Consider the following 13752-nt stretch of genomic DNA (forward strand, 5'->3'; position numbering starts at 1 on the left):
AGCCATGTGTACTTCTTTCTCGTCCTCCAGCTCACCAAGGCCTCTCCAACTTCAAAGTCTTAACACAAGCTGTTCTCCACTCCCCCCGACAACCCTTCCACCAAATGATCTTCTCTCTTGCTTATTCCCTTCTCTCGGGTCTCAGCTTAAATGCCATCACCTCAGAGACTTCCTTTGACTCCTATCCAAAATACCATCACTGCTAGAGTGAGTGCTTAGCATGCATGAGGCCCTGGGTTCAATCCCCAGTACCTCCATTAACAATAACAAAAAAACCTAATCACCCCCCTCAAACATACCAAAAAAGTTTTTGAAAATAGGTCTTTCTTTAAAAAAGAAAAACAAAATAGCACCATCTCCCCACCCTCTGGACTTCTGCCTCTCTCCATCCCTTGCCCTGCTTTAGAGTATTTTCTAAGTCTTTATCACTACTTGAGAGTACAGCATATATTTGTTGGATTACTATCGGTTTCCATCATCATGAGACAGGAGGGAAGGGGCAGGGTACAACCACTAAAAGAATGACACAGCCATTGAGAATAGGACATAAACTGGTTAGAACCAACTAGGCCCAAGATGGCAGAAGAGTTGACTTCCGGTAGACCTTGAGCCTCATTATACACTCATTGTGATACATTAGCATGCTAAATGACACACCCACAGGGGCCATGACAGTTCCCAGGCTGACCATAAAAGGTCAAAAAGTGGGCAGGAGCCCAGTTCCTGGAAATCCCTTCCCCTTCCCCACTACAGTTGGAATAATCCTCCCACTTGTTAGCCAACTGAAATTACCCAGCCTATAGAAAATAATCATGCCCAGGCCTTGGGGCCACTCTCCCTTCTGGGACGGACTGCCTCCTGTCTATAGAATGTGTATCTCTCCACATAAACTTGCTTTCACTTTATTATGCCTCACTTTTGAATTCTTTCCTGCACGAGACAAGAACCTTCTCTCTGGTAACATTTAGACAATAAGCTGAATGAGGGCGAAGACTGTTTATGGCTGTACCCCCCTACCTAGAATAGCATCTGGCACATAGCAGATGCTCAATAAAATTTGTTGGACAAATGCATGATAATTTTAATGACTATTTCAGTCAGAATCTGTCAAAGTAAACCAGCCTTTCAAGAGATCTATATAATCTTTTTAGAATTACTGGCCACCATACACCTTATACTTGAAGAAAACCAAAATGCTCTTTGGAAATTAAGGAACAATGCAAGCTGGACCAATTCAGCGTATGAGGAGGTCTGCCCCAAACTTGTCCTAAAAGAGCAGCAGAAGTCCTATCGTTCCACTGAAAGATGGCAAGACTTCAAAGTATTTCCAATAATTCCATGGAAATCACTAGGGGAAATGTTGCACTTCAGGGCTTGTGCACCATTTTTCTTCTGTATCCATTTTTGAAGAACAGTCTTCGATGGGACTAGCTACAGAAGGTGCTTAGCTGCGGTGACTAGATGTGGGAGTCCCAATGTGGGGAGCACTCTGGGTCAATAACGGATTGAAGTTTCGGAAAAGAATGTCTCACTTGAGAGCTCTCTGTTACGTAACAGATGAAAAAAAGTTATCCTCTATGCCGCACGAATGCTTACATAACTAGTGCTTGTAGCCCCACCTGTAACAATTTGTCAGCTAGAAGATATTTTGAGATTTTTTTACCCCCAGCTGTAAGATTTTTAAGATTTCTGCGATTCCCTAGACTAAAGAAACTCTAAAGTTTGAGTGGTTTCTATTCTTGGTATAACTTTGCAATACAGGAACATCAATTTCTAATTATTGTTGGCGTATATTGGCTCTCGACAACATAAGAAAATGCCTATGGTGTGAGGACAACATGGGAGATACCAGAGTTGGAAAATTTCTATTAGAGTCAGGAATGACTTCTTTGTCCAGAGGACCTGGACTTAGGGAAGCCACCTGAAGGGCCTTCCGTCCCACTTGACCCAGAGTTGAGCAGAACTCCTGCACTGTCATTTCCTTGCACATGTAGAGAATTTGCTTTCTTACACAAGTACTTTCCAAACTTAGACCAGTGCTAAGCACTCAGATATTGTCTCCATTTATTTATAATCATCCTCTTTTACTAGAAACCAATTAGAACACAAAGCCTTTCCCAGAGGTGTCCAGGAGTTGCCTTAAATGAACAATACGTGGAAAAGCCTGGGCCACGAACATTAGGCTTATGTCCAACTTCCTTCTTGCACATCCTCTCACTTAAGGGGTTGACGTAATTAATTGTCTCAGGCTTTTCAGCAGGTATGAGACTCAAATGACCTCAGATGCTTATTCCAGAGCACAGAGAAGGAAAAAAAAAGAAAGAAACTGTAAAGCAACTGGTCCTTTTATAAAACTGGCTTTTAAGGGAACAAAAGACACAAAAATATGTTCACATGGGGATTTTATAGTCTTTAGACAAGACAATTTCCAAGTGGCATTAAGAGGCTGGCCTACAGTCAATTCCAAGTCTACACCCCCTCCATCTCCATCTGAAGCAGGACAATGAAAACTCATGTTCAGCATAATAGCCTTGTGGCCCTGAGGGAGCTTCCATCTTCACTGAACAAGTCAATTAAGTCCACTCCATGGGAGTCATGAAGGCAGCCAAGCAGAACAATACATTTCATAATAATTCTCCCAAAAGACTGAACCAAAAACAGGCTTTTCTATCTAATTCTAAAGGTAACAAGAAACAGATGAAGGTTCTCTTCCTTATTTTCTCATCAGTGAAGGTTTCCCACATATTGAACTGACTCACTTGTGTCTCAGATGTTCGAGAAGGTGTGCTGTCTCCTTTTTACTGTTGTCGTCACGGCCCTAGATGTATTTGGGAAAATTTACATCATGGATTAAATGACGTCCCAACAAGTGAACAAAGAACCAACCCACCTCGAGGTGGCTAAGGATGCAGTATTTCTGGGCCCCGTCCAGCCTGCAGGTAGAAGCCTCGAGCTGTGCGCTGTGACCCACCAGGAGATGGCCCATGGCGGGGCGACAGGCACGTCCACCGCAGTCATCTTGAGCTTCCGTGTAACTAAGCAACCCTTGAAAATGACAGAAACAGAACACAGGAGGCAGTCTAAGGGTAGCAGAAGGCTTAAAGAAGCAACTGGTTAAGTGGGAGAGTTCAGTCTGTGTATTTTTTTAAAATATTTTATTTGTTTATTATTTACTTTATTTTGGCAGGGGTGAGGGAGGTAATTAGGTTTAACATTTTTAGAGGAGGTACTGGGGATTGAACCCAGGACCTCATGTGTGCTAAGCACACACTCTACCACTTGAGTTACACCCTCCCTGCCAGTCTGTGTATTTTTAATACCAGTTCTGTGATCATTAAGACCTTGGTCGTGGATGCCCTTGGCGCCTTCAGCCGGATGGAAATCTCTTAGCCTGGGAGGTTATACCATCTGCATTCATGGCTCCACCCTGCCCAGCCTGTAGGTAATAACTGATGGATGCATATTTCACAGCCATTGCCTCAGGCTGGGATCCACTCTGTGGTACAATTTACGCTCAGAAGCTCTCCTGGTGGGAGGTTGAACCCTGCCTCCTGTAGGGATCTCAGCCTCCTTGGAGGACTTCCTCGATAAACCACTTGCACACCAATCCTCATCCCAGGCTCTGCTTCTGGGAAACCTGACCTGAGACAGCCTCCACTTACTGGGAATTCTCTATATGTCAGTTTAGGGCAAACAACGAAGACAAATGCACAGACACGAGGAAGGAGACTCCTAATCCTGCCTCGTGCACCTGTTGTTCCAACCTGGAGAAAATCAACTGGAGAATTTAAGAAATCCTCAGGAAATAACTTTCTCTTAAAATATGTAAATGTAATTGACCCCCTTTATAACCTGGATTGCTGGTTTCAGATATACCGTGGAACAAATCATGCCTCTTTGGGATAAAGGAAGGGAGAGACGGAGTTCCAGCCTGATGGCACATTTAGCCCTTGGTACCTGCTGCCCAGCAGATCTGTGGTGAAGGGTTTTGGTTGCAGGAGAGACAAGAGTATTGCAAAGACCACTTCATCTCAACTGTCACCTCAATTCTCTACTTTTCATGTGTAGCCTCTGAGGTAATATCCTTAAATCTCAGTTTAAAAATGATTTTAAAAGTGCTAATTGTTTTAAAATGTTTATTTTTGAGTTAAGATAACTCTTAAATCTCTATATGTGAATGTGGGGTAGGTGGGGTAACCAGAACTATTTCTTGCCTGCATGATTTGCCTGCAGGGTTTACTCCATTATGTTCAAGTTACACATTTGTAACCCTTAACATAGTAATAGATTTGTTTATTGTTGGGAAGACTGAATAAAACAAAGTAGAATCTTAATAGGGATAAGTTCTAAAATTAATACACATAAAGCTAAATGCACATATAAAAATATAGTGAGTCCACTGTCATGTTTTATCGATGGCTATTTATAGAAATAGTTATACTTCCTTTAAAAGCATATTTGGACAGAACAGAAAATTCAATTAATTTAAATTCAATTAAAGGCTTAGAATTCTGTTTGATTCTCAAGGTCAAAATCTAGGCACCAGTTTTCTCTTGATTGCAACTGATAATTTTGCAGAAATAAAAAAGCCTCTGGATTGAAAGACATAGGACTTAGAATAGCTAATACAATTCTGAAAGTCACTCTACTTGACATGAGGCTTACTATACAGCTACAGTAAGCAACAGAGCACAGTGTGGGTGGGGGGCTATTCCATGGATTAATGGTACAGAGACTCCAGAAATAGACCCACACTAATATGCTCAATTGATTTTTGAGGTTCAAAGGCAACTCTGGAGGAAGAACAGCTTTTTCAACAAACAATGCTGGAGCAGTTGGACATCTACAGGCAAAAAAATTAACTGGAACCAAAACCTCAGACCTTACACAAATATTAATTAAAAAATGGATCATGGACTTAAAAGTAAAATATGAAACTATAAAGCTATCAAACTTCTATAACACATGGGGGAGCGGAATCTGGGGGACCTAAGGCTAGGCAAAGCATTTTCAGAATTGGCAACAAAAAGCATGACCCAGAAAAGGAAAAATTGGTAAATTGGACCTCATCAAAATTTAAAACTTTGTAAAGAGGTAAAAAGGCAAGCTATAGACTGGGAGAATATAACTGCAAATCACATATCTGACAAAGCTCCTGATCTAGAATATATGAAGAGTCCTGAAAACTCAACATTAAAATATGCATGTGTATGTATGACTGAAGCATTGTGCTGTACATCAGAAATTGACACAACATTGTAAACTGCACTTCAATAAAAAAGAATGCAAAACAAAAACAAAAACCGTGTTTGGCACAGAGTAAACACTCAATAAATGCTAGTTATTATTATTTTTTAAAATAAATGTTTAGGAGAAAAATTTCTGTAAAGACATCTGGGAGAGAGAAGTTTGACTATGTGAATTAGGATACTTTCAAGCACTAAAATTCTGTCATTCAATTATTTGATGCAAAAGTGGAAAAAAGAAAAACCTCAACATTAAAAAACCAATTCAATCAGAAAATGCCAACGGCCTGAACTGACAGCTCACTGAAGGGGAGGGACAGATGGCAAAGAAGAACCTCAAAGATGTTCAACAACATCATTAGCCATTAGAGAAATGCCACTCAAAGCCACAACAGCACTACATTCCTATCAGAATGGTTAAAAAAAATAGTGGTAACTCCAGATGCTGGGGAGAATGTGGAGAAACTGGATTACTCATACACTCTGGTAGGAATGTACAACGGAACAACCATCTGGGGAAAAGCATGGCAACTTCTTATAAGGCTAAATAATCATACAGCCCAGCCACTGCACTCTTAGGTAACTATCCCAGAGAAATTTAAATTTATATTCACACAAAACCCTGTAAGGCCTCTTTATTTATGATAGCGTCAAACTGGAAATAACCCAGATATCCTTCAATGGGTGAATGGTTAAGTAAAGTGTGGTACATCCACACCACACTGAAACCGAGCAGGACTCTATGGGGTGTTTCTGGGACAGACCCCTCCCCCATATCCTCTGCTGTAGCTTCTCTGAAGTACCCAGATAACAGTAACCAAAAAAAAAAAAAGGCCTCCCTCATGCTAAAGCACATTCTAGCCTGACTCCTAAATGGCACATGTTTCTCTGGCCACAGGGGGATAGTACTCAGCAATAAAAAGGAGAATTTGTACCATTTTTAGATTCCACATATAAGTGATATCATATGGTATTTTTCTTTCTCTTTCTGGCTTTCTTCACTTAATATGACAATCTCTAGGTCCATCCACGTTGCTGCAAATGGAATTTTTTTTAATGGCGGAATAGTATTCCATATATACCACAACTTCTTTATCTAATCATCTGTTGATGGACATTTAGGTTGCTTTCATAACTTGACACACATGAACTTACTTACAGAACAGACACAGAAAACAAACTTATGGTTACCAGGGAGGAGAAGGCATGGGGGTGGAGGGACAAATTGGAAGTTTGGGATTTGCAGATACTAACTTACTATATATAAAATAAATAAGGTCCTACTGTCCAGCACAGGGAACTATATTCAATACCTTGTAATAGTCTATAATGAAAAAGAATATGAAAGGAATATATGTTTATAAATGAATCACTATGCTGTACACCAGAAATTAACACAACATTGTAAACTGACTATACTTCAATAAAAAAAGGAGCAAATCATGGATATGCAACACTGTGGATGAATCTGAAAGGAATTACACTAAGTAAAGACAATCTCAAAAGGTTATATACCGCATAATTCCATTTCTTGAATGACAAAATTAGAGATGGAGAATAGATTTGTGGTTGCCAGGGGTGAGAAAGGCAGGGAGGTGGGTGTGGGTATAAAGGGGATCTTTTTAGGTGATGAAACTGTTCTGTATCTTAACTGTATCTGTTCTATATAAAATTGCATAGAATTAAATACACACACACAAATGAATGCACGTACAACTGGTGAAATCTGAATAAGGTTAATGGACTATTTCAATGTCAGTTTCCTGGTTGTGATGCTGTACTGCAGTAATGCAAGATGTTACCATTGGGGGAAACTGGGGGAAATGGGATCTTGCTGCCTCATTTCTTACAACCACATGAAAACCTGCAATGATCTCAAAACAAAAAAAAATTTTTTAACCCAACCAATTCTCTCTCCCCTCAAAATCACTCCATCAGCCTCTGAAGGGTGAATTACGTAAATCCCACACTCTAAAATAATACACACAGGACCTGTTCCAGCTGCTCTTATAGACTTTTCCCTTGAGATGTGAAAATTTACGCCATGTCCTGATTTCAGCAGATGGGTGGGAGAGATAGGCCTAAAATGAAAAATAATTACCGTACTGTGGAATAAGCTTGGTTTCACCTCAGTTTTTTCAGTGGTAAAATTACAAAGAATTTTTCTCATAGACTTGTTTTGCATTTGATGGGTAACTTTCCTTCAGCCTGTCCCACCCCTGAATACAGCCTATTGAAAATACGTTCATTCTCTTGTATACACGTTGCCCACACCTATTCTATTAATCTGGTCATTTCATGATTATGGTCAGGCATTAAACATACACAGATCATAGTTCTACAGCTAAGAATATGATACATCATGTCTCTTTCCCGCCAGGTTACCAAAAGCCAGTTTGAATAGGCGAATTTTTCATCTTCAATCTCACTGCAAAGATTATTTCACTAAAACAAACACATTTCTTTCTCTTTCTTTGAGATGTGGTTAGGTCCCTCATACACTTTTTTTGTACATATATATTTTTATTGAAGTATAGTCATTTTACAATGTGTCAATTTCTGATGTACAGCATAATGCTTCAGTCATACATGAACATACATATAGTCCTTTTCATATTCTTTTTCATTATAAGTCACTACAAGATATTGAATATAGTTCCCTGAGCTATACAGTATAAACTTGTTATTTATCTATTTTATATATATTAGTATCTGCAAAACTTTTTTAGTTTGCTGTATAATAAATAATCCTCGCTTGGTTAACATGGATTTTTCTTTTTATTCACCCAACAATCCAAACCCAGACCTCCTTTTATTCCCTAGAATTGGTATCTAGGATAAATAGCTGATGTGAAGTCTGGACTCCAACAGATGGAAGCTTTTTCAAAAAGGCCAGGTATAAAATCTCTGCTAATGCTACATGCAAATTAGCTCAGACTTCCCTTCTAGGGATTTCTTCTTTTTCGACAAGTTCCATCCTGAATTCTCTTATTGGAGTTATTGCCTTAGAGATTGAACATGTTTTTATAACCTGACTTGGCCAAACTTGTTTTCATCAGATGTGTACTTTTCAGAAAAGAAAGTATTCTGGGGCTTAGGGAAATTCAACTATTATTTGTGTAATGTTCTAAGGGCAAATATGAACTTCTGATCTAAAATACTTGGCAAAAAGTGGCTGAAAATATTAAGTAGTTAAAGCTTTCTGCCTGGACAGATGCAGCAATATCCTTCCTGGATTAAAGCTTCCACTGCCAGGTAATCACATTAGCAATAGGTGGGAACTGATTCAGAGAATAAATGTTTTCTGTCTTTAGAAAATCGATGTATGGCTCAACAAATGACATCCATACAACTTGAGGATAGGGTCTTATTTAAAATGAATTTAGGAAAGCGAGTCATTTAAAGAAAATATACAGTCAATTTTCTGTAAGGTCAAGGGTCATTTTGTAGATATAACCATTATTATATATGATCTCTCAGTAATTTTGTATATTGTTCTAATTTTCTTAAACACATGTGATGTTTTCATATACTTTAGTTTTTGGAGGGGAGGTAATTAGGTTTATGTATTTACTTATTTATTTTAGAGGAGGTGCTGGGGATTGAACCCAGGATCTCATGCATGCTGAGCATGAGATTTACCATTTGAGCTATACTCTCCCCTCTGATGTTTTCATATCCTTTAGAGTTCACTTCAGAGTTTAGAGGCTGTAAAACACACACACACACACACATTTAGTTACACACATTATTCATCATGAGTGAGAAAATGTGTAAAGAATGCACATTGTACATAGTTCCCCAAACCTGGGGCCAAGGCACATTTTATGAGTCTTTTCCCTTATCTTCCTCGGTCAGAATGCAAGACAGACGGTTTAAATAGGCTTTGGTCTTCATATAAATGCCTGTGGCCGCACTATAAACCAGAACATGCCCACGCTGCTATGCGGGGTTAAGCTGGTTGGGAGTGAGACCTTAGGCAACTCTGTAAGCAGCTCTTTGCAGGAAACAACCCTCAGCAGGGAGCTCCTTTTGTCTTATCGCTTTAGCAAAGCTATACTGTAACTAACCTTAAACCAGGCACCCACACCCTCTGGCCCTAGCACACCTTTCAAATCTTTTGATCACATAATACCTTGCCTAACATGTTGTTCTTTCCTAGATCAAAGAGGTAAAAGTGGAAAATAAGCAATTAACAGATGACCAGATCTCTTCCCTAACTTCCCCTTCAGTCCTCTTGCGAACTAAGTGTGTGAACAAGACAGCATCTAAGGAAAAATCACAAGAAGCTGACAAGCCTGCACGAGAAACCTGCATGTAGTGGAAGGGGCAACAACTCTGACCATCCCTCCTCCACCCCCTCTCCAGGATCCATGGAGATTACTTCCCTTTTTCCCTTTAAAACTTTCATATCTGAGCAGAAACTTGGGAGATGGTGTTTAGGGGACACCGAGCCTACCATCTCCCCAGATTGCCGGCATTCTGATTAAAAGCAACTTTCCTTTCCACCAACACTTGCCTCTCTCCGAGTACTGAATTCTGAGCAGTGAGCAGCCGGACTGAGTTCAGTAACACCCTAGAGATTTGGGTTAGAGCAGGGTCAAGTTTAGGTTAGGAAATCCAGGATTGGCTGTACTGAGACCTTTTCTGCTTGATCTAATTTAGTGCTGAAGATCTTCCCTCCAGAGAGAGGTCCGTCCTGATTCTCTGAGACTCGGTGGAGGGGTTTAGAACTTCGGCAAGATGTGAGTAAGTTATCCTTTCTATGGAAAGGCTGGGAGAAACTGCCGTGATCAGAAGTGGTTGCTCCTGATTTTGGATACTGATTTAGCCCCAGAGAGAACACCCAAGGCAGATGTAGATTAAAACAACTCTTCTCTGACCCTCCGAGACCAGATCTAAGCTTCCTACTCCAGGAGTGGGGGCTGCAGCATACGAAGTCTCCACTGCCACCAGCTCCACTGCCTCTGAGGCAGAAAAATCTCAGCAGAGAACAAATGAGCATTTACCATCTCAAGCTGTTCCTTGTTTCTCCAGGAGCAGCCAGTCTAACTGGGAATTTGCCTCAGGGTTTGGGAATTGTAAAATTAAACAGAGGAGATTCTTCAAGTCTGCTGCCATGAAGAAATTCAGCACAAATCTTTGAAGATTCTAAGCAATTTAGTTAGCACTCACCCAAAGCAGGGCTGTTAGAGATACAGAAATGTCAGGATCAAAGAGAGTAATTGTTGGAAAGAGCTTCTTTATGACTAATGTAAATTATTCTCAGCTTATTAAAGACCGCGCAGTTGTGGAGAATTTGGCCTTTTAGCTCAGAGCTGCTGGTTATTCAGAAGAGGGAATTTTGCTTATAAATTCATGAGACGACATCACTGGGACAAGTGCTACATTCAAAGCAGAGCTATCTTTAAAAATTAAATTGCATGATATTTGTAAATGAAGAATCTGAAAGTATTCTGCTTTTTTTTAGTGTCTTACTTTACTTCTTTATCTGCTGCTGATAATAGTTCTTCAAAGAGTGATAGAAAGAGTTATGGGTTCCTGTTTGGAACCTTCTAGTTGCTTGACACAATTATACAACAGAAGAGCCATGCAAATGTGTATTAATATAGAAAAAAGAGGTGGATTTGTTTAAAACCTATTTCTACTAAATCTTTCAGAACAATGCAATACAAGCAGACAATGGATTTTGACAATACTCACCAAGGTACAAAAAAAAGGTCAGTTGATATTGCATTCTTTCATCAGGAAATGATGAAATTCAATTCAGCTAGGTTAAAAAAAAAAAAGACGTTAAAGTCAGTCACTGATAGAATGAATAATTGCCATCAATTTTAAATGCCTTGAAAATTTGATGGTTTTTATGCTTGAGGGACACAAAACATCTACAGTGGTCAATTCCTTAAAATATAAAGAGTGTACAGAATTTTTACAAATATTTGTTTTCTATTTTTTGAAGTCACAGAATGTAATAGTTAATCTTTGTCCATTTTTATTTAGAAAAATACTGAAGAATTATCTTCGAGCGATAATAAAAGTCATGATACAAAGAAGTAAATTCCAAGAATAAGTCACCGGGGCTCAAGAAGGACTTGCCCCCAAAGAAGAGGAGGAGGAGCTAGAAAAAGATCCGGTGCCCTGGAATGGACACAATTCTCTTAGTAATAACCGCTTACGGATTATCACCGGTTTCACAGTGAGGACAAGAAGGACAGAACCGCAGAGCTTAACGATCATTCCCCTGGCTGCTGAGGGCCTCCACTTAGATCAGCAGGTCGCAGCCCTGGCTGCATCCTGAGAAACCCCTGGGAAGATGACTTTTCAATGACTTCTCTTAAAAATATTTACTTATTTTACGATCAAATACACCTAACACAAGATTTACCATCTTAACCATTTTAAAGCGTCCTAAGGACATTTCCTCTGTCGTATCATCAACCCCCAGAACTCTTTTCGGCTTGCAAAACTGAAACTCTGTACCCCAGAGCTTCCGGTCACCCCTACCCCTCAAGCCCCATTCTACATTCTGCCTCATTTGAGTGCCCTAGGCACATAATATAAGCAAAACCACATGGTGTCTTTTTGTGACTGGCTTATTTCACTTAGCCTAATGTCTTCAAAGTGCGTTTGCATACGGATTATAGTATATGTCAGCACCTCCTCCCTCTTTAAGGCTGAAGGATATTTCATTGTATGGATGTGGGGAGATTTTTTTAAACTACAGAGGCTCAGGTCCAACCCAGACTAATTCAATCAGAATTGCTGGAGGGTGGGACCCAAGTGCCAATGTGTTTACAATGCTCCCCAGGGGATTCTACTGTACAGCCAGTGATGGCTCACGGATACCTAAAACTCATTAATTTTCCATCTATACATGTTCTCTTCTTGGATTCTATTCTAAGAGAATTTTTAAAGCCTGGGGAACTTTGAAAATCCTGCTGTCCAGGTAACATTTCATACCAATTAAATCAAAATACCTAGGGGCGGGCTCTTGCCATCAGTATTTTTAAGATTCCAGGTGATTCCAACATGCAGCAAAGTTTGGGACCCCCTAGCATTCCCATGGACCAACTTGCTTAGACTGGAAACTTGAGGGTTTGAGAATAGAAGCTTTAGACTCACAGATATAGTAAATAATCTTACGGTTACTGAGGGGAAAAGGGGTGGGAAGGGATAAATTTGGGAGTTCGAGACTTGCAAATATTAAGTACTATAATAAAAATAGATAAAAACCCAAATTTCTTCTGTATCACACAGGTAACTATATTCGGTATCTTGTAATAACCTTTTAATGAAAAAGAATACGAAAACGAGTATCTGTATTTGTATGTATGACTGGGACATTGTGCTGTACACGAGAGATTGACTCACTGTAACTGACTATACTCCAATTTAAAAAAAAGAATTAAAAAATAAAAATGAAATCCATAGCAAACAGAGAAAAAAAATAATTGAAGCTTTTAGGGAGAAAATAGAAAAAAGTTTTCTTTTAAAAAAATTTTTTTTTTTTTTATTGAAGTACAGTCAATCACAATGTGTCAATCTCTGGTGTATAACATTGTCTTTCTTTCTCGTATGAGGTCTCTCCTCTGAAACATCTCATCTCTCTGATTCAGGATAGTCTTATCTCTGTATCTCTTATTATCTTTTTTAAGGCGTAAAGTATACTCTTTCTCTCTCTCGATATATATAGATAGATATATATATATACATTTTGGTGGTAGCTATGCTGAGATAATTCACGTATCATAAAACTTATTGTTAAAGTGGTTTTTAATATATTCTCCACTACGACCCCAACAAGAAATCCCATACCCTTGGGCAGTCACCCCCTCATCTGCCTCTTCCTGCCGCCCCGGGGAACTACTCATCTACTTTCTTACTCTGTAGATTTGCCTGTTCTGCATACTTAAAATAAATCATACAATTTCTGGTCCTTTGTGACTGGCTTCTTTCAACTAGCGTGATATTTTCAAGCTTCATCCACGCTGTAGCAGGTATTGGTACTGCATTTTTTTTTATGCTGAATAATATCCCATGATATGGCTATACCATATTCTGTTTATCTACTTGTCAGTTTGTAGATATTTGTTTTTTTCCCCTACTTTTTGGCTATTATGAATAATGCTGCTATGAACATTTATCTACAAATTTTTGTATGGATGTATGTATTTTTTAAAATTTATTTTATTATTTTTTTGGGGGGGGGCAGGTAGTTAGGTTTATTTATTTATTTTTAGAGGAGGTACTGAAGTGAGAAGCCCCATGAAAAAGACAGTAGGACCCCCAGGCAGGGCCACTACCCTCCTGCCAGCACCATTCAGTTCCCTGGCCCTGAGGCATTATCTCGCTTTTTAAACTCTGAAACGTCTTACTTCTAGGAAAGCAAAACTTATCCCTAAGATTTTATTGGTTCCCTGAATAACTCCTGATTGGTCCATTTCCGTCACTCCTGATTGGTCTGTTTCTATCACTCCTGATTGGTCCATTTCTACAAAGCTTATTC

General features: G+C 39.3%; 1 protein-coding gene across 1 annotated transcript in view; it reads right to left on the reverse strand.

Annotated features, from left to right (window-relative positions):
- Window positions 1-13752, reverse strand: part of LAMB4 (laminin subunit beta 4) — a 98863-nt gene that overhangs the window by 79413 nt on the left and 5698 nt on the right. The window contains 1 exon segment of the mRNA XM_032482961.1: window positions 2891-3080. Coding sequence (XP_032338852.1) covers window positions 2891-3080 — 190 coding nt within the window.

Source organism: Camelus ferus, chromosome 7, assembly GCF_009834535.1.
Source record: "Camelus ferus isolate YT-003-E chromosome 7, BCGSAC_Cfer_1.0, whole genome shotgun sequence".
In the NCBI taxonomy this organism is placed as follows: Eukaryota; Metazoa; Chordata; class Mammalia; order Artiodactyla; family Camelidae; genus Camelus; species Camelus ferus.